Source organism: Nomascus leucogenys, chromosome 8 (assembly GCF_006542625.1).
Source record: "Nomascus leucogenys isolate Asia chromosome 8, Asia_NLE_v1, whole genome shotgun sequence".
Classification (NCBI taxonomy): Eukaryota; Metazoa; Chordata; class Mammalia; order Primates; family Hylobatidae; genus Nomascus; species Nomascus leucogenys.
Genome location: NC_044388.1, coordinates 111,606,758 through 111,626,657, shown reverse-complemented (window position 1 = coordinate 111,626,657; position 19,900 = coordinate 111,606,758). Strand labels below are relative to the sequence as shown.

Here is a 19,900-nt window from a genome sequence, read left to right as displayed (position 1 = left end):
TCGATGGACAGAGGAGTGTGTGGAATTGAGGCAGGAAAATAATAAAAGGAATTGGAAGTTGGATAAAAGGCAGAATGAGTAAAAGCAGAGAGTAGAAGCAAGGCAAAGGGACGGGTGAGCAAGAAGCAAAGTAGGAGACAGAAACTGAGCAGCCAAACCAAAGTAAGATAAAAAAGCAAGTAAAGAAACTCCATGGCCAGCAAGATCTGGACCAAACCAGTAAGGGGCAGCTCCTCAAAGATAGGCATGCACAGTAGAGAGAAAAAGTATCCTTATCATGACCCTGTATGATAATCATCTCATTAAAGCTCATGCATATGGACTGCATATCATTTATGTACTTAAAATTATGGGATAGAGGCAACGAGCAAGTGCACAAGGCCAAAGTAACTAAGCAACCAACCTATTAATCAAAAGGCAGATGTTGGCTAAAGATTAGGCAGCCTCGGGAAGAAAAGAAAAAAAAGACACACGTAAAAAGACCCAAAGTATACCAAACTAATGCTGATCTCATCTTGCAGAGGTCAGCCCACTCTCTCCTCTCTCAGAGTGCTGCTGTGCTTAATAAACTTTTGCTGCTTGCTTTGCTATTTGTGTGTGCCACGTCAAATTCTCTGTTCAGGACACCAAGAGCCTGGAATTGCACAGCACCATCCGGTAACAGAATGAATGGATGGATGAATGGATGATTGGATGGAATGGATGGATAGATGAATGGATGGATGGATGGATGGATGGATGGATGGATGGATGGATGAATGGGTAGATGGATGGATGATTAGATGGAGAGATGGATTGGCAGATGGATGGATGGTGGATGGGGGTAGAGAGGTGGTGAATGGATAGACGGAAGGGTAGATGGATGGGTGGATATGGATATTATATATTGATGTATGGATAAATGGATGGGTGGAGGGATGGATGAATGGTAGATGGCTTCATTTACTTACATTGAATAGGTCATTTATCTTCTCACTTTCATGACTTCTCCCGCTTGCCAAGGTGCTTTCATGTTCAGTATCACTTTTGACTCCTCCTATGGCTTCTATTCCTTCCAATCATCCATTCATCCATTCATTCACCCATATACCATCCATCCACAACCCATCCATCCATCCATCCATCCTTCCATCCATCCATCCATCCATCCACAACCCATCCATCCATCCATCCATCCATCCATCCTTCCATCATTCCTTCTCTCAAACACCATTTTTGGTGCCATGTGACCTGTTTTCATAGTCACTGCTATTTCCACATTGCCTCAGTGGAGGTGGCAAGAATGAGATGTCATTGTGCCAAGTACTTGATTTTTCTGATTGCCTACTCCACCCTGACTACATTCTGATTACCTGCTCTGTCATAATCATTTTTCACACCAAACCACTCACCCCATCACTCTCTTTAAATTAGCCAATTGGAATTAGTTTAGCCTGTGTGGTCTAACCCTAGCCAATAGTGGAACAACACAGCAGCAGGGGCCACATGAGTCAGGGATAAGAATGCCTTCCCCTCCCTTATCCAGGTGTGTGCTCACCATTGCTCCATCTATAAGGGTGCACCCTTCTATAGAAGTAACTTGCCTTTGCTGAGAATTAAAAAGAAAAATTTTTATTTGAGTGTTATTTCTTTTGTGCACGGAAACTTTATTTATAACAACTGAGTAGCACAAATAATATCTAATTTCCTTAATATATAAAGAGCTCCTACAAGTCAATAGAAAAACTCCAAGAACTCAATTGACAAAGGATATGATTTAATTCTTCACAGAAAAAAATGCAAATGCCTCTCAAACATGTAAAAATAAGAGAATATTCCATGCAGTAACAGCAAAATACACATTCTTTTACAAGGATAAATTTATCAAGAGAATCTGTGAATGCAATGAATCACAGAGTTTTATAATGCGTGGAGCAGACGCTGATATAACTGAAAGGAGAATTGTATAACGCCATAGTTGTAGCTAGAGACTGCAACTCTCCCCATTCAGTAACAAAGAAAAAGTTGACGGAACATAAAGATATAGAAGGCTTGGTCGTTGTCTCAACCGATTAACTATCAACCACCTATCATTGGTTGCACATTCTTTCCAAGAGCACACAGAACATTTGGCAAGGGAGATTTTATCCTGGACCATAAAACAAGTTCCTCCAAATTTAAGAAAATTGAAATCATACGAATTGTATTTTTGTCAAATAGAAATCAATAGCAAAAAGATATAGGGAAAATCTGCAGATGTTTGGTGATGAAGCTGTCCATCAAAGAAAATGATGAGACAAGTCTCAATCATTTTAGGAAATTTATTTTCCAAAATTAAGGATGCACCCAGGAGACAGGTCTATGCCTTTCTCTGAAGATGATTTTGAGGGCTCCAAATGTAAAGGGGAAAGGGTGGGATATTGAGAAGCACACAGTTTTCATACAAACGGAAGTGGAGGGGCAGAGGAAAAATGTGGGGAATCTGCATTTTACATAAGATAACAGAGACACAATGGGGCAGCGGAAACAATTGGATATGCATTTGTGTCTGGCTAGCTGGGGTGACTGCACCTGCAAAGATAAGCTGTCAATTTGCATCGCCATGGCGAAGTTCTAACAGCTCACCAGGAATTTCCTTGTGGGCAAAATAGGGGGAGGTGGGTAGCCTTTCATCTCGTATGCCGTCTTCTTTAGTAACTGAAGTGGGGAGGCAGCTTTGTGTGACCCAGTTCTTAGCGTGACTTTTCCCTTTGGCTAAATGAGTTTGGGGTCCCAAATTTAATTTCCTTTCACAAAACAAACCATATTTAAGTAGCCAAAGGATGAATTTCACAAGGAAAATCAGAAAATATTTTGAGTTGAGAAAAAATGAAAACAAAATATGGCCAGGTGTGGTGGCTCCTGCCTGGAATCCCAGCTCTTTGGGAGGCTGAGGTGGGAGGATCATCTTAGCCCAGGGGTTTGAGACCAACTGGGCAACAAGGCAAGACCCCATCTCTAAGAAAATAAATAAATTTTAAAAAATGTTATAAAGGAAAATATATTAAAATACGCGGGGTGAACTAAAGCAGTACTTTGGAGAAAATTTATAGCACTAAGTGTTTATATTCAACAACATAAACATCCTCCATTCAGCAATCTGAGCTAGCATCTGAGTAACTAGAAAAAGAATTGTCTAAAACAAAGCAGGCAGGAGGAAATAAACACTCAATATAATAGCTGAAATCAGTGAAATAGAAAACAGAAAAACAATAGAGAAATCAGTGAAACTGAAAGCTGGTTTGATCTTCAAAAAGATTAATGAAATGGATAAATCTCAAGCCAGACTAATGAGGAAAAAGCAGAGAGCTGACACCAATGATTACTCTCAGGAATAAGGAAAGGGGACACCACTATAGACCCTATGGACATTACAAGGATAAAAAGAAAATACTTCGAATAACCTGATGAAAATAATTTTGAAATCTTGGACAAAATGGATAAATTCCTGGAAATATGCAAAGGGTCAAGCTTATTAAAGAAACAATGGATCACCAGAATTGACCTTACAGAAATGGAATTTGTAGATACAAATTTTCCTAACCACCCTCCCCACAACAAGATCTCAAACCCCAGTTGGCTTCACTGGTAAATCCTACCATTTGAGAAAGCAATAATACCTTTCAAAAACTCTTCCACGAATTGCAAACAGAGGGACATTCCCTAACTCATCTTATGGGGCAAGCGTTACACTGATACCAACTAGTTACATACTATTTCCTACATAAGACATACTTTGCTACTGGCTTGAAATAATTCCCTTATCAACTATTAAATTTCTACAATGACTATGATGTCTTCTAGACACTATTTTGTTCCTCCTGTCTTTGTTTTGTTTATTCCAGTCACCATGAAAACCCTGTATCCCCCTTATCCTCTAGTGACTATAAATGGCAAGGGTTTGGCTACTCCTAAGCCCCAAGTTACTGCATTATCCTTTCCTGTCTCCCTAAGGACACACCTCTGTATGTGAGTCCTCCCTCAACTATCTACTTCCTGTGTGCTGTTTCTTACTGGACTCTGACTGATAGAACACTGATATCATTACTAACATGGATGTGACTACTGGGTTGAAGTAAGGATTTCTTGGCAATGCCTTTTGCTCTAGAATATACTCCAAAAGAGGCCAAAGTGTGAATAAACTGGGGTACCATCAGAGAGAACGAGATGCCAGGGTCTCTCGGCAGGCCCTGGCAGCAGGCAGCTAGGTAGTTGTCATGTAGCACGATTAACATCCTCTTAACAACACGGTGTGTGTGAGATCCAGCCACAGATTTTGTAATGACGATGTGTGTTCCATCCCTGTTTACAGCCACTAATACTGGAAGTGATCAAGCCTCACACAGGATTGCTTTGCAGCCAGCCAAGGAGAACACTTCACTGGAGAAAACAATTACCTGAAGCAGTTTCTTTCCTCTGAAATTGTCGATTTTAGGGTTTAGTTTCATTTGTTTCTGTTTTCATTTTATGGCTTGTCGCCTTTTACTTTTTATTTTAATTTTATATTTTAAATATATAAAATGTTAACTGGCTCAAAAGTTAAAACTGCATGAAAGTTACACTTACAAAAGGCTGACTTAGATTCCTACCCTCTCCATGCATTTTTATCCACAGAGATGACCATACTCATTAATTTCTGTTCATTCCTCCTGTGTCTTTTTCCAAATAGGTGTGGACAGTCTTAATTCCATTCTTTCTTACATGAAAGTCAGCAAAGACCACGTACCTGCCTCTTCGCCTCATTTGTCTCACTTAATGACATGTGCTCGAGATTTACTCTGTGTCCATTTGTAGAGAACTTAAAGGGAAGGGGTTTTAATGTTTTTAATAGACTCCAGCATCTGCAGAGAAATCATAGTATTCTTGATCCTTTAATTACACAATTATGTCCAGAGATGTCTTCTGGGGGTGAAGCTCAGGTAGACGCCTCTGTGATTCTCTCACTGTGTGACTGGGTTCCAGGGGCACCGATACTGTTCAGGGTGTTTGCATCGACACACAGGGTGGTGTGGTGATGGAGCCAGCAGGTGCAATGGTTGTGTGTGTGGGTATTAGACCCCCTGCCAGTCCGTGTGCCACCCACCAACTGGGCAATGAGACAGTAAGGGCTTCTGCCCCATGGGCAGTCATGAGAATGAAATGGCCTATTTGAGTTTTGTTGTTGTTTTTTGGGTTTTTTTTTTTTTTGAGACAGAGTCTCGCTCTGTCACCCAGGCTGGAGTGCAATGGCGCAATCTTGGCTCATTGCAACCTCTGCCTCCTGGGCTCAAGCAATTCTCCTGCTTCAGCCTCCAGAGTAGCTGGGATTATAGGTCGTCTGCCACCACACCCAGCTGATTTTTTTTATTTTCTGTACAGATGCGGTTTCACCATGTTGGCCAGCCTGGTCCCGAACCCCTGACCTCAGGTGATCTGCCTGTCTCAGCCTCCCAAAGTGCTGGGATTACAGGTGTGAGCCCCAATGCTTGGGTTAAAATGACCTGTTTGTTATATAGACAGTGCGGACATTCCTTACTGCTGCACAAGCACTAGTTACTCCTGGTAGGGCCTGGTTTTGTGGAGTTTTGATGGAGATATTTTGCCAGCATTAGAAACGAGTGTGGAAGCTTTGCCCCCTCCCCATGCCTGGGACTCTTCATGTTGCCTGGTTTCACGTGTTCCTGAAAGGAGCAGGAGATCCCTGGCTGCTTGCCCGGCTGCTCTTGATGCTGGGGGCCGGGCTGGGACACAGACCCCTGACCGTGTCTGTCTGTCTGCCTTGGGAAGGGTCCTTACCTACTCTACTTTGTCTCCAGTCTTCTCTGATCTGTTTTGGATGCTTATATTTGCCTTGAAATCCTCTCTTTTGGATTGTAAAAAATATATTCTAGAGTCAAATAGCATAATCCCTTATGACTCTTTTAATCTATTTTCTCTTAATCTGTGGTCATTGATACTTGCTGGACTTTTTTTTCCCAGGTGTTTCTGACAGGTGAGTTAAATCCCACCATGCCCACCCCTCCCCACCTTGGGGCACAGGTGCATGAATTTGATACGTTTCTCTGATTTTGTCATTTTTGCTTTTATCTTCCTTCGTTCTATTTTCTTACTTTCCTTATTCTAACGCTTTTTTTTCTAACAAGAGCTCATTACAGATTCATTGATTTTAATTATTTCTTGCTAACCCATTTCAGTATTAAAGACTATGAGTTTTCCTCTGGGCTCATCAATTCTGATATGAGTGTCCTGGTTTTATTTTTCTAGACATTTCACAAATTTGTGAAAGTGGACCCTTTTATTTTGTAGATAAGAAACTTGAGGTATTTTCTCCACTAGAAGCTGCCCACGCGTCTGTAGCAGCTCTGGTTCTGCCAGGCGGTGGCCTGGGCCTGCCCCTGACCCCAGACCCTTGTCCCTGAATCCCACACCCAGCAGTGACTGCGCATCCAGACAGAACATGCTCCATGGGTTTATTAATCATCTCTGCCAGAGACTGCCCCCAGGGAACAGCCTCCCCATGGCCGTGGTGCAGGTGTGCAGCAGGAAGGGGATGGGGACACAGATGACCACGTCATCGTCTTCTGAGCTGTGGATATTATTTGAAAGGGCAGGAGGAAGTCCCACTGCTCTGGAGGTGTGGAAGGGTGGGAGTTTGGTCTTCCTGGAGGCGGAGGCGAGCTGTTGGGTTTACCGGTCACTTAAGTAGAGGGAGGAAGAGCAGGATGTTGCAGGGGAGCCCTGGAAGGATGTGGTGGGCTTGAGGACACCCCCTTAAGAATGTGGCACTGAAATCCCAGCACTTTGGGAGGCTGAGCGGGGCGGATCATGAGGTCAAGAGATTGAGACCATCCTGGCCAACATGGTGAAACCCCGTTTCTATTAAAAATACAAAAATTAGCTGGGCATGGTGGCACACGCCGTGTTCCCAGCAACTCGGGGGGCTGAGGCAGGAGAATCGCTTGAACCCAGGAGGTCAAGGTTGCAGTGAGCTGAGATTGGGCCACTGCACTCCAGCCTGGTGACAGAGCGAGACTCCATCTTAAAAAAAAAAAAAAAAGAATGTGGGACCGAGACCTGCAGGTCCCCATCCTCTCATGCCCTTCCATGTAACCATCCTCCCTCCTCCTCCTATAACCCCCACCATTTCCAACCAACACCCCGAACCCCAAAAGAAAGCATGAGGTCCGACTGTAGGACACGAGCCCGTGACTAATACAATGGCTGCAAGACACAGGCTGGGCTCGTGGACAGGGACGTCAGCAGCCTGGCTTTCTGGAATCACAAGACCAGACCCCAGTTCATTCCTGCAGGGTCAGCCCTGAACTGGACACAGTGGGGTCTGTCCCAGGGGCCCAGAGAGGCAGCCGCAGACAGTGGGCAAGGCTGATACATTACCCAGGAGGCAGGACCAGGCAGGAGCCCACCTAGAAACGGCACGGCTCTGTGGGAGGAGATGGGGCAGTGGAGGCGTCAGCGAGGGAAGAGACAGCTGCGGACACAGCAGCCCCAGGGCTAGAGAGGGGGTGAAAGGATGGCGGGAGAGGGCGGGACCCCACCTCAGGGTGGCTCTGCACCCCACGAGGCTGGAGGAGAACAGGGGAGGGGCCAAAAAGGAGTGACCTGAGTCCTACAGAGCCAGCAGGGGGCTCGGGCTGAGAAAGAGGCAGCTTCTCCTCCAGCTGAGGCTGGGCGTGTCCTGCGCAGAGCTCACCTTCCATCTCTTTCAAGTCCAGCAAGTACCATAGGTGCCTGGGCAGGGGCCTGAAAGCCCTGATGAATCCCTGCATGATCTCATCGTCCTCCACCAGGACTCTGGCTGTGGAAGAGGCTGGGTCAGTCCTGGGCCCCTGGGGCTTCCATGAGAGCTGGGGAGCTCCAGAGGCCTTGCCTGAGGAGGGAGGCAGAGAAGGAGGCCCCAGTGCTCCGAGGTCTGGCAGAGTTTGGTCTGGAGTAGGTCCCTAGGGTGGTCTCCGGGGCTCTGCCCACCTCGCCTCCAGGTTCCCTGTCCCCAGCTCCCACTCCTCGGCCCGGCCCCCTCTGCACAGCTCAGGATGGCGTCTACAGCGTCACAGGAGGAGAGCACAGTGCCTGCCTCCCCCAGTGCCCGGCTCTCACCAAGCACGGCTGAGGCTGATCAAGAAGACACCTGTGTGACCCCAGAGGAAACTCTGCGCTCAGAAACATGGGGAAGGGCTGTGCCTATGTGGCTATTTTGGTATTCCCGGCCTTCGTTTGGTCGAGAGCATCGTAGGTTTCAGGGCGTTTTGACTGGACATCCAGTGAGTATTAATCTTTCCACCAAGCCCAGTTGCTTGACTGGCGACCGTCCCACTGGCCCCATATCAGCTCCTTGCTTTGTCAGAGCACTCCATGAACCACTGGAGAAAACTCAGCCTGGCCGGGGGCGGTGGCTCACGCCTGTAATCCCAGCACTTTGGGAGGCCAAGGTGGGTGGATCACTTGATCCAGGAGTTGGAGACCAGCCTGGCCAACATGGTGAAACCCCGTCTCTACCAAAAAATACAAAAATTAGCCGGGCATGGTGGGGCGCACCTGTAATCCCAGCTACTCGGGAGGCTGGGGCACGAGAATCACTTGAATCTGGGAGGTGGAGGTTGCAGTGAGCCGAGATTGGGCCACTACACTCCAGCCTGAGTGACAGAATGAGACCCTGTCTCAAAAAAACAAAGCAAGCAAACAAACAAACAAATAAAAAAGCCAAGAAAGAAAAAACCAGCCCAGAGGCACCGAGGTGGACAGGAAGCCAGTCGTCAGCTCCTCAGGGTTCCCAGCCATGGACGTACGTAGCTGCTACCTCTCACCCACGTCGAGCTCATGTGCTGTGAGACCCACCCAGGTACTGGCACATCATGCTCTGGATGAGGGGGGTGGTGTCCTTTAGGCAGAGAAACAGGAAATTGTCGTAGTCAGTATCCAGCAGCATAGCCTCGTTCACCACCGTATCTGGGGAAAGAAGAGAAGAACCAAAAGGAAGATGAAGTCTCCGTCTCAGCAGAGTCCTGCGCAGGCGTGTGGACGTCCCACCACACTAAGTGGCTTCCTCGTCCACTGACACCATGGGACGTGGCCCCTGGTGTGGGCCATGGTCAGGGAAGCCAGGGAGAAAAGGAGAGAAGAAGCAATTTGGAGGGCCATGGAGCCCCGGCCGAGGGGGAGAGGCCAGGTGTGCAGTGGAGAGGCAGACACGGCAGGCAGGGAGGCTCTGACCTGGAAAGATTCCAAATGAGAAGTCATGGACGGGTGAGGACGGCAGGAGATGGCACAGGAACAGGGCACGGGCGAGGGAAGAGGGAGAAGAAATGGACCTTGGAGAGTGGCTCGATTCTGGGGAGGGCGAGCAGGGTCAGAAAGGCCTGAGGCAAGTCCCAAGCATGAGAAGCAAACTGTATTTGCTGGGAAAATGTGCCCCTGAGGGGATAAGAGACCCCAGACCCTCACCACCTCTGTCTTTTTAAAAAAAATAATAATTAACAAAATAGAACAAAATGTTGCAAATTGTTAGGAAGAATTCAGTGGAGCAAGGACATGCTGTAAGCCCCTCTCTCTTCCCCCAAAGAGGCCTGAGAGCTCAGCCTAAGGCTAGAGCTGCAGCCCCAGAGTGAGCAGGAGGCAGCCAGGCCCATGGGAACAGCAGCCCACCTGCCCACCTGTTGACCTACCCACCTGCCCACCTGTTCACCTGTTCACCTGTTCACCTACCCACCTGCCCACCTGTTTACCTACCCACCTGTTCACCTACCCACCTGTTCACCTAACCACCTGTTCACCTAACCACCTGTTCACCTACCCACCTGCCCGCCTGTTCACCTGTTCACCTGGCCACCTATTCACCTGCCCACCTGTTCACCTGCCCACCTGTTCACCTACCCACCTGTTCACCTGCCCACCTGCCCACTTGCCCACCTGTTCACCTGCCCACCCGTTCACCTGGCCACCTGTTCACCTGCCCACCTGTTCACCTACCCACCTGTCCACCTGCCCACCTGTTCACCTGCCCACCTGCCCACTTGTTCACCTGCCCACCTGTTCACCTACCCACCTGTTCACCTACCCACCTGTCCACCTGCCCACCTGCCCACCTGTTCACCTACCCACCTGTTCACCTGCCCACCTACCCACCTGTTCACCTACCCACCTGTCACCTGCCCACCTGCCCACCTGTTCACCTGGCCACCTGTTCACCTAACCACCTGCTCAGCTGCCCACCTGTTCACCCGGCCACCTGTTCACCCACCCACCTGTTCACCTACCCACATGCCCACCTGTTCACCTAACCACTTGCTCACCTGCCCACCTGTTCACCTAACCACCTGCTCACCTAGCCACCTGCCCACCTACCCACCTGCCCACCTGTATACCTACCCACTTACCCACCTGCCCACCTGTTCACCTACACACCTGCCCACCTGTATACCTACCCACCTACCCACCTGCCCACCTACCCACCTGTTCACCTACCCACCTACTCACCTGCTCACCTTCCCACCTGACCACCTACCCACCTACCCACCTGCCCACCTGCCCACCTGTTCACCTACCCACCTACTCACCTGCTCACCTTCCCACCTGACCACCTACCCACCTGCCCACCTGCCCGCCTACCCAGCTGTTCACCTACCCACCTGCTCACCTACCCACCTGCCCACCTGCTCACCTACCCAGCTGTTCACCTACCCACCTGCTCACCTACCCACCTGCCCACCTGCCCACCTGCTCATCTACCCACCTGCCCACCTGCCCACCTGCCCACCTGCTCATCTACCCACCTGCCCACCTGCCCACCTGCCTACCTGCCCAGCTATCCACCTGCCCACCTGCTCGCCTGCAGCCTCCCTGGCCTTTTGTGAGGCCAGAGTGAACAGTTCACACAAAGCGCCTGTCCCCTGTGCCTGGGCACAGTGCAGACCCACATCCAGTCGCTGTCATGCCAAGAATTAGTGCTTCCCCTGCCCTCCAGGTAAAATATGCCTCTGGGGTCAGCATCAGGTCGACTGGAGCAAACACTCTGACTCCCTGAAGCAGAGAGAGTTTGGACAGGCCAGACCCCACTCCCTCATCCCCTAGCACAGCCGCCTCTGGGAGAGTGTGGCCAGCTGCCAGCACTGAGCCAGCCCTTGGGGCCTGGGGACGCTCACAGTTGATCTTGAACTTCTTTGGATTCTCAGTCTTCTCTCCAAGGATCTTCTTCTCAACACAGCTGTTGTTCTCCCTGAAAGGTGGTGACAATAGAATGAGTGGCCACTTGAATTGGAGTTGTCCTCACTGTCACCCCTAAAATGAGGTCACCGCAGGAACTTCCCCGGGTCCCAGGAGCACTGCAGCCCGCAGCCGCCCAGACCTTCTCCTCAGTCTGACCTGGGGCTGCACTGTGTGGTTGGCTGTTGGCCCAGAGCCTGGGGCAGGGGATCCAAGGGGACAGGGAACGTCTGGAGCCCCAGTTTTCCACCCCACCCTCATGGAGGGGCCACAGTGAAGTCCCTGGCTGTCAGCAAATGCCTGGGGCTGAGTCCAGCTCTGCCCACCCCACCCAGTCCTGGACCCCTGCGGTGGGAGACTGAGCCCCCACCCAGCCCATCTCAATGACGAGGAACCCACCATCTGTGCAGAACGATCTCCAGGTTGTCCTCGGGAGTGGGCCACAGTGAGGTGATGTGGACCCTCAGAGGGGCCTTCAGTGTCGCCATGAGGGAGACGTTGTTGGTCGCCATGGCCATGGAGTGCCAGGTCCCTGCCAACTGAGGGGGACTTGGGCTGCACAGCGGTCCCACCCCACCGTGGCTCTCGCTGCACCTGGTGCAGGCGGGGCTGAGTCTAACTGGGATGGGTAGAGTGAGCATTGGATGGTTGTCTGCTGTCTACCGGACGCTGGGCTATGGGATTTCCTGTACTTAAAATGACCAGTGTGTGCTAACTCAGGAGTGTTCCAAAGTCCAAATAACGAGTCACCTAGGATGCTGGGAAACCAGAGAGGCCACCCTAAAGATGGAGAGCAGGGCTGAGGGCTTCCTGACGTCATGGCATCCATTCTGCGCTTCCTGTAGGTTTCTGAGATCCTGGGCTTCCCGCCTTCCCACAGCTCCCACCCGCCCCAGGCCTCCCACGGTAGAGCACCCGCTCCCCCAGCCTCAAACCTTTGGGAGCTCCACGTCCTGCATTGTCTGGGGGATGTCGATGGCCCGGATGCCACAGACCAGGGCCGCGCCCAGGGTGAGCAGGAGGCACTGCATGGCTGCGGCTGTGGGTGGCTCTGAGCTCTGGAGCGAGACGGATGCCGAGGCACTGTGGGCTCAGGGGTCTTATGGAGGAGGAGGGCAGGCAAGAGCCCCGCCCACAGCCTCGCCATGCGATTCCTCGAACCCGTGACTCATCCTCGGCCTGTGGGCAGCTTCCTCCACTGGGACAATGGGAGGCTCTTCCCTGCGTCCACATGGGAACCTCCTCTGTGTCCGGGCCGGGCAGTTCCCGGCAGGGCCTCAGGTGGGAGGGGCCTGGGTCGGGTCCAGGCTGGCAGCCAGCGATGGGAGCACCTTCTGAGCTGGGGCTCCTGGACAATGTCGGGTCAGAGGCCAGCACTGAGGATAGCTGTGCCTAGGGCAGGGGTATGGCTTGTGGGGCAGGCAGAGGGCCTGAGAGCCCCATGGCCGCCCTAGGATGCCACAGATGCCATGCCAGTGGGTGACTGTCTGCATGGTCATAATCCTGACCTGTACCTTCCACTCAGCCATCCCCAGGTGTGCACACCTGTGTCCCTCAAACAGCCAGCCTCTGGACAGGTGCACACTGCCTGTTAGTGCTGTTTCTCTCTGACTCACAGGCAAGACGGGGTGGAAATGGGAGGCAGTGGACTTTCAGACTTTGTCCTACAGTCTATATTGGATGCACTTTTTCCCACAGGGAAGCATCACTTTATAACCTACAATCGAGCCTGTATCTCACTCCCTGGAGAGCACCTGAGTCCTGAGGCAAGACACGGGTGTCCGCTCCCACTCTCCCATCCATCAGAGCAGGTCATTCCGGCCAGGGCAGCTAGTCATGAAATGGTAACTAAAGGCATGCAGATTGGGAAGGGGGAGGTATACCTGTCCCTATTCCCATATAATATCATTGCCCATGTACAAAACTGCAAGAACTCTACAAAACCCCTCCTAGAACTGAGTGAGGTCAGCAAGGGCAATCGCACAAAAATCCACCGTGTTCCCACACAGTGTCAAGGAGTAGACAGAACCCGAAACTGGAAGTTCAGGATTTGTAATCACACACACAGCATGTAGGCAAAAATCTCACCAAATATGGACAGGACTTAAACTCTGAACCCAATGAAGGAAATCAAAGACCTAAGGAAGCAGACAGGCACGATGTGTTCATGGGCTGGAAGGTTCAACACAGCAAAGATGTTAGCTCTCCCCAACTCAACCTAGAGATTTAATGCAATTCCTATCAAATTCTCAGCAAGATATTTTGTAGATAGATAAAGATGTGTGTGTGTGTGTACACACACACACACACACATTTTTTTTTTTTTTTTGAGGCAGAGTCTTGCTCTGTTGCCCAAGCTGGAGTACAGTGGCACGATCTTGACTCATTGCAACCTCTGCCTCCCAGGTTCAAGTGATTCTGATGCCTCAGCCTCCAGAGTAGCTGGGATTACAGGCGCCCACCATCACACCTGGCTAATTTTTGTATTTTTAGTAGAGAGGGGGTTTCACTATGTTGGCCAGGCTGGTCTCGAACTGCTGACCTCAAGTGATCTGCTCACCTCGGCCTCCCAAAGTGATGGAATTATAGGCGTGAGCCACCACCCCCCGCCATGTGTAGATATATAGACAAATTTTTTTCTAAAATGTATATGTCAAGACAAAGGAACTATAATTGCTAAAGCCATTTTGAAGAAGAATAAAGTATAAAGAGTTAGTCTACCCAAGTTTACAAGCACTATTATCAACAGTCACCAAGAGAGTGTGGTATTGGCAGAGAAATGGACACATAGACGAATGGGAAATGGAGAGTGCAAACATGGACTCACACACACACAACAACAGACCTTTAACAAAGCTGCAAGAACAGTGCGCGGGGGAAGTGTTGTCGGAAAAGAGGGTCCCGGTCCAGACCCCAAAAATGGGTTCTTAGATCTCACACAGGAAAGAATTCAAGGTGACTCACAGACCACAGTGAAAGCAAGTTTATGGGAAATGACTCCATGCCAGAGCCGAGCAACCTCAGCAAGCAGGAGGAGGAACGCCCGTCCTCTGTGAGTGCCTCTGCTTGTAAGAAGCTGTAAGGAGTTACAGTGAAACCTGGATCATGCAGATGCACTCGCTAAAGATAGGGGCTCCTAATGCGATCAATGACCATTCGCCCTTCAGCCTCGGCCTGCTCGTTGACGTTATCTGTGAGCAAAAATAACCCCCTGCACGCCCAGGTCACTGGGACATTCTCCAGGCTAGGTGGGAGATGCCCTGTATGGCCATAAATGTTCTGCAGTTATAATTGGTGTTCAGCTTAGTATGTGGGTATTTTCAGACCATAAGCACGTGCCTGTAATCCCAGCTACTCCAGAGGCTGAGGCACGAGAATTGCTTGAATCTGGGAGGTGGAGGTTGCAGTGAGCCGAGATTGGGCCACTACATTGCAGCCTGAGTGACAGAATGAGACCCTGTCTCAAAAAAACAAAGCAAACAAACAAACAAACAAATAAAAAAGCCAAGAAAGAAAAAACCAGCCCAGAGGCACCGAGGTGGACAGGAAGCCAGCTGTCAGCTCCCCAGGGTTCCCAGCCATGGACGTAGTTGCTACCTCTCACCCACGTCGAGCTCATGTGCTGTGAGACCCACCCAGGTACTGGCACATCATGCTCTGGATGGGGGGGGTGGTGTCCTTTAGGCAGAGAAACAGGAAATTGTCGTAGTCAGTATCCAGCAGCATAGCCTTGTTATATAACCTTATAGGTGCCTTGTGAATGTCTAGCTATTCGTGTTAAGATGGAGTCACTCTGGTCATGTTTTATTTAAACCAGAGGCCTGGCAAGCGGGAGTCCCTCTAAGAGAAGGACAGTCTTTGCAGCAAATGGTGCTGGAGCAATTCATCACGTGCAATTGATCCCATGCAAACGAAGAACCTCCATCTAAAACTCACACCTGACATATGCATTAACTCGTAGTTTAAAAGTAAAACATAAAACTATACAACTTTTAGAAGAAAGTGTAAGAGAAAATCTTCAGGACTTAGGGCTAGGTAAAGAATTCTTAGACTTGACACCAAATGCAAGATCCACAAAAGAAAAAAACTGATAAGTCATACTGCATCAAAATCTGAAAACTCTTGCTCCAGAAAGACCTTGTTAAGAGGATGAAGAGGGCCAAGCGTGATGGCTCACACCTGTAATCCCAGCACTCTGGGAGCCCAAGATGGGCGGATCACCTGAGGTCAGGAGTTTGAGACCGCCTATGGTCGACATGGTGAAACACCTTCTCTACTAAAAATACAAAATCAGCCTGGCGCGGTGGCTCACGCTTGTAATCCCAGCACTTTGGGAGGCTGAGGCGGGCGGATCACGAGGTAAGGAGATGGAGACCACGGTGAAACCCCGTCTCTACTAAAAATACAAAGAAATTAGCCTGGCGTGGTGGCGGGCGCCTGTAGTCCCAGCTACTCGGAGAGGCTGAGGCAGGAGAATGGCGTGAACCCGGGAGGCGGAGTTTGCAGTGAGCCGAGATTGCGCCACTGCACTCCAGCCTGGGCGACAGAGCGAGACTCCGTCTCAAAAAAAAAAAAAACAAAAACAACAACAACAAAAAATACAAAATTAGCCAGGCCTGGTGGCACATGCCTGTAATCCCAGCTACTCAGGAGGCTGAGGCAGGAGAATCACTTGAACCCAGGAGGTGGAGGTTGCAGTGAGCCAAGATCACGCCACTGCACTCCAGCCTGGGTGACAGAGTGAGACTCCGTCTCAAAAAACAAAAAGAGAGAGAGAGAAAAAAAAAAGAGGATGAAGAGACAAGCTACAAACTGGGAGAAAACATTTTAAAGTTTCATATCCAACAAAGGACTGGTGTCTGGAAGATATAGAGAACTTTGAAAATTCAACAGCAAAAATAAAATCCACCTAGAAAAGGGGCAAAAACCATGAAGGAACATCTCCCCAGAGAATACCTATGGGTGGCAGATAAGCACCCAAAAAGATGCTCAATGTCATTGACTATCAAGGAGCACCAATTAAGGCCACTGTGAGATATCACAGCCCAGCTATTAGGACAGCTACAGTGAAAAGTAGGGACCTATTAGGACAGCTACAATGAAAAGTAGGGACCAAACCAAATATTAGTGGGGACAGAGAGAAACTGGAGCTCTCACAATGTTGAGAAATGCATACTTTGAGTGCCTCTAAAATGGTTCAGCCATGCTGGAAATTCTAAGTTGCTTTTGTTTTTTATTTAAAAATTTTTAAGCTTAAATAATAGAGACTGGGTCTCACTATGTTGGCCAGACTGGTCTTGAACTCCTGGGCTAAAGAGATCCTCCCACCTCGGCCTCCTAAAGTGCTGAGATTACAGGTGTGAGCCACCACGCCCAGCTGGAAGTTTCTTTTAAAACTAAGCATATGCTGGGCCTGGCATGGTGGCTCATGCCTGTAATCCCAACTTTGGGAGGCCAAGGGGGTGAGGATCACCTGAGGTCAGGAGTTCGAGACCAGTCTGACCAACATGGTAAAACCCCGTCTCTACTAAAAATACAAAAAATTAGCTGGGCGTGGTGGCGTGCACCTGTAGTCCCAGCTATTCAGGAGGCTGAGGCAGGAGAATCGCTTGAACCTGGGAGGTGGAGGTTGCAGTGAGCCAAGATTGCACCACTGCACTCCAGCCTGGGTGACAGAGCAAGACTCCATGTCAAAAAACAACAACAACACAAAAATAATAAGCATATGCTTACTATACAGCCTGGCAGTTTTACTCCTGGGCATTTATCCCAGAGAAATGGGATAAATGGACACAGAAAACCCTGTACACAATTGTCCACAGCAGCTTTGCCTGTAATAGCTAATAACTGGAAACCACCATCCGTGAATGAATGGTTTAACAGACAAGTACATCCGCCTAATGGGAGACTCAGCCGTAAAACAGGGTGAACTGCTGATACCCACAGCAGCAGGAGGGTGTTCAAGGGAACTACGCTGAGTGAAAAAGGCCAATCCCAAAAGGTCACATACTGTATGACTCTGTTTATACAATATTCTTGAAATGACATTATAGAAATTGAAAGCTGAGGCCGGGCGCGGTGGCTCACGCCTGTAATCCCAGCACTTTCAGAGGCTGAGGTGGGCGGATCACGAGGTCAGAAGATTGAGACCATCCTGGCTAACACGGTGAAACCCCGTCTCTACTAAAAAGTAGAAAAAATTAGCCGGGTGTGGTGGCAGATGCCTGTAGTCCCAGCTACTCGAGAGGCTGAGGCGGGAGAATGGCATGACCCCGGGAGGCGGAGCTTGCAGTGAGCCGAGATGGTGCCACTGCACTCCAGCCTGGGCGACAGAGCGAGACTCCATCTCAAAAAAAAAAAAAAAAAAAAAAAAGAAAAGAAAGAAAGAAAGAAAGAAAAAGAAAAAAAGAAATTGAAAGCTGATTTGTGGTAGCCAAGGGCTGGGCCTGGGGAATGGGTGTGTCTTTAAAGGGGTAGAACAAGAGATCTCTGTGGGGATGGTACCATTCTATATGTTGATTGTGGCAGTGGTTACACACATCTACACACGTAAAAAATTGCATAAAACCACACACACACAAGCGAATTGAAAACTGGTGAAATATGAATAAGACCTGGTTCTGCACGATGTATGGTTATGTAAATTTTCACACAGTAGTTATGTGAGGTCTGACTGTAGCTATGCACAGCAGGCAAAGGGAACGCAGGACCCCTCTGTACTATTTTTGCAGCTTCCCATGAATCTATAGCTATTTCAAAACAAAAGCTAAAAAATAACAACACAACTCAAACTTCCCCTCCTGGCTAACATACAATAGCAGGTATCGTATTTGCTCACCTTAAACAACTAGAAATCCAGGAGATTTCGGAACCATTGCTTTCTGGATATTTGACAACAGGCAGCGAAGGATCATGATCCCCGAGAGACACAACACAAGTGCTGAGCTCTGTGACCCCAGCAAGGCCTGGCTCAGGGCAAACGAACCCAAACAGATCCCAGGGCCCCACCCCACACACACTGAGGAGAAGAGTATTAGAGTGTGGGGAGGTGGAGGTACTCGACTATGCTGGGCAAAGCTTCGGAGAGAAGAGGCTGCACGGAGTGCTCAGGAGACACACAGAGGGGCAGGGAGGAAACCTTGGAAATGGTCAACTGAGTGACCCTTAGAACTCACACAGCTGAGGAGAAAGCCTTCAGAATACACGGGGCAGCGGGCAGAATTCTCAAAAAGAGAGTGCATTGGTAGCGGGGTTAGCAAGGGCTGTTCTGAACCCATTAGAATACAATTAAAAGCAAGTATTGGGAAGATCCAACACATTAAAAACAATTTAACTGCAGCCACAGAGAGTCTATTATTATTTAATGAAAAACAAATTTGAGTGTGTTATTTCTTGCTGCATAAGAAATTATCTCCAAACACAGCAGCTTCAAACAACGATTTCTGAGGGTCAGGAGTGGGGGAGCGGCCCAGCTGGGTGGTTCTGGCTCAGGGTCTGCAATGAGGCTGTGGTCATGTTCTGGGCCAGGACTTTGGGCTCTGGAGAATGTCCTGGAACTGGTCGACCACAATGGCTGGTGGGAACTTCAGGTTCCTGCCACAGGAGCCTCTTCCTGGGGCTGCTTGTGACACGGTTCCCCACCGCAAGGGGTATGAGGACCAGTGGGGCTTGATGTCACACTCTGTGTCTGATTCATGCGCCATCCCTTCCTCCTTGTCATATCTATTAGAAGTGGGTCACGAGGTCCAGCCCACACTCCATGGAAGGCATCAAACAAGGGAAGCCATCCTGGAGGCCAGCTGCCATGTCAAGAAACCAACAATGTGAAATCCACAAAGTAAATATGACATCCAGTTAACAATTACCAGAAGCAAGAAAATATGAGACGTAACCAGGAGAAAAATCGAGTGATAGAAACAGATCCAGAAATGACAGTGATGGTGGACTTCGCAGATCAGGGTGTTAAAGACCCATTATAAATATCTCTATGTGCTCAAGAGGGTACTGGAAAGCAAGAGCCCAAGGAGAAGCAGCGTGGAAGGCACGGAAAAGACCCAGGAAGGAAAACGGTGCTTCCACTGTGGAAAACAATTGGCAGCTTCTTAGAAAGTTAAACACATCATTATCCCATGACCCAGAAACTTTGCTTGAATTGAAAACAGGAATTCAAACAAATATTTGTGTGTGTGCATATTTGTGACTGCACTGCTCAGAAGAACCAAAAGATGTAAACAGCTCAAGTGTCTATCAAACAATGAGTGGACAAAAAGCATGGGGTCGGCTGGGTGAGGTGGCTCATGCCCGCAATCCCAGCCCTTTGGGAGGCCGAGGTGGGTGGATTACGTGAGGTCAGGAGTTCGAGACCAGCCCGGCCAACATAGTGAAACCCCATCTCTACTAAAAATACAAAAATTAGCCTGGCATCATGTTGGTGTGCACCTGTAATCCCAGCTACTAGGAAGGCTGAGACAGGAGAATTGCTTGAGCCTGGGAGGTGGAGGTTGCAGTGAGCCGAGATTTTGCCACTGCACACCAGCCTGGGTGGCAGAGCAAGACTCCATCTCAAAAGAAAAAAAAAAAAGCATAGAGTCGATTCATACGGTAGAATATTATTCAGCTATAAAAAAGAACAGGGTACTGGTCCATGTTATAACACAGAAGAACCTTGAAAACATGCTAAGTGAAA

General features: G+C 49.1%; 1 protein-coding gene across 4 annotated transcripts; it reads right to left on the bottom strand.

Annotated features, from left to right (window-relative positions):
* Positions 1 to 6,273: 6,273 nt before the first annotated feature.
* LOC100583692 (glycodelin) lies at positions 6,274 to 12,284 on the bottom strand. 4 transcript variants are annotated; one of them, XM_030816486.1, is made up of 7 exons: positions 12,150 to 12,284; positions 11,614 to 11,753; positions 11,154 to 11,227; positions 8,851 to 8,961; positions 7,709 to 7,813; positions 7,393 to 7,438; positions 6,274 to 6,675 (listed from the first exon to the last, which is right to left on the bottom strand). In XM_030816486.1, the coding sequence occupies exons 1-6, from the start codon at positions 12,243 to 12,245 to the stop codon at positions 7,422 to 7,424; spliced, it is 543 nt and encodes a 180-aa protein (XP_030672346.1). In that variant the 5' UTR covers positions 12,246 to 12,284; the 3' UTR covers positions 6,274 to 6,675; positions 7,393 to 7,421. The 4 variants fall into 4 exon arrangements, with proteins under 4 accessions (XP_030672346.1, XP_030672345.1, XP_030672348.1 ...); XM_030816485.1 differs by having other exon boundaries at positions 7,422 to 7,438; XM_030816488.1 differs by having other exon boundaries at positions 7,422 to 7,438; positions 11,614 to 11,687.
* Between the last annotated feature and the right edge of the window lie 7,616 nt (positions 12,285 to 19,900).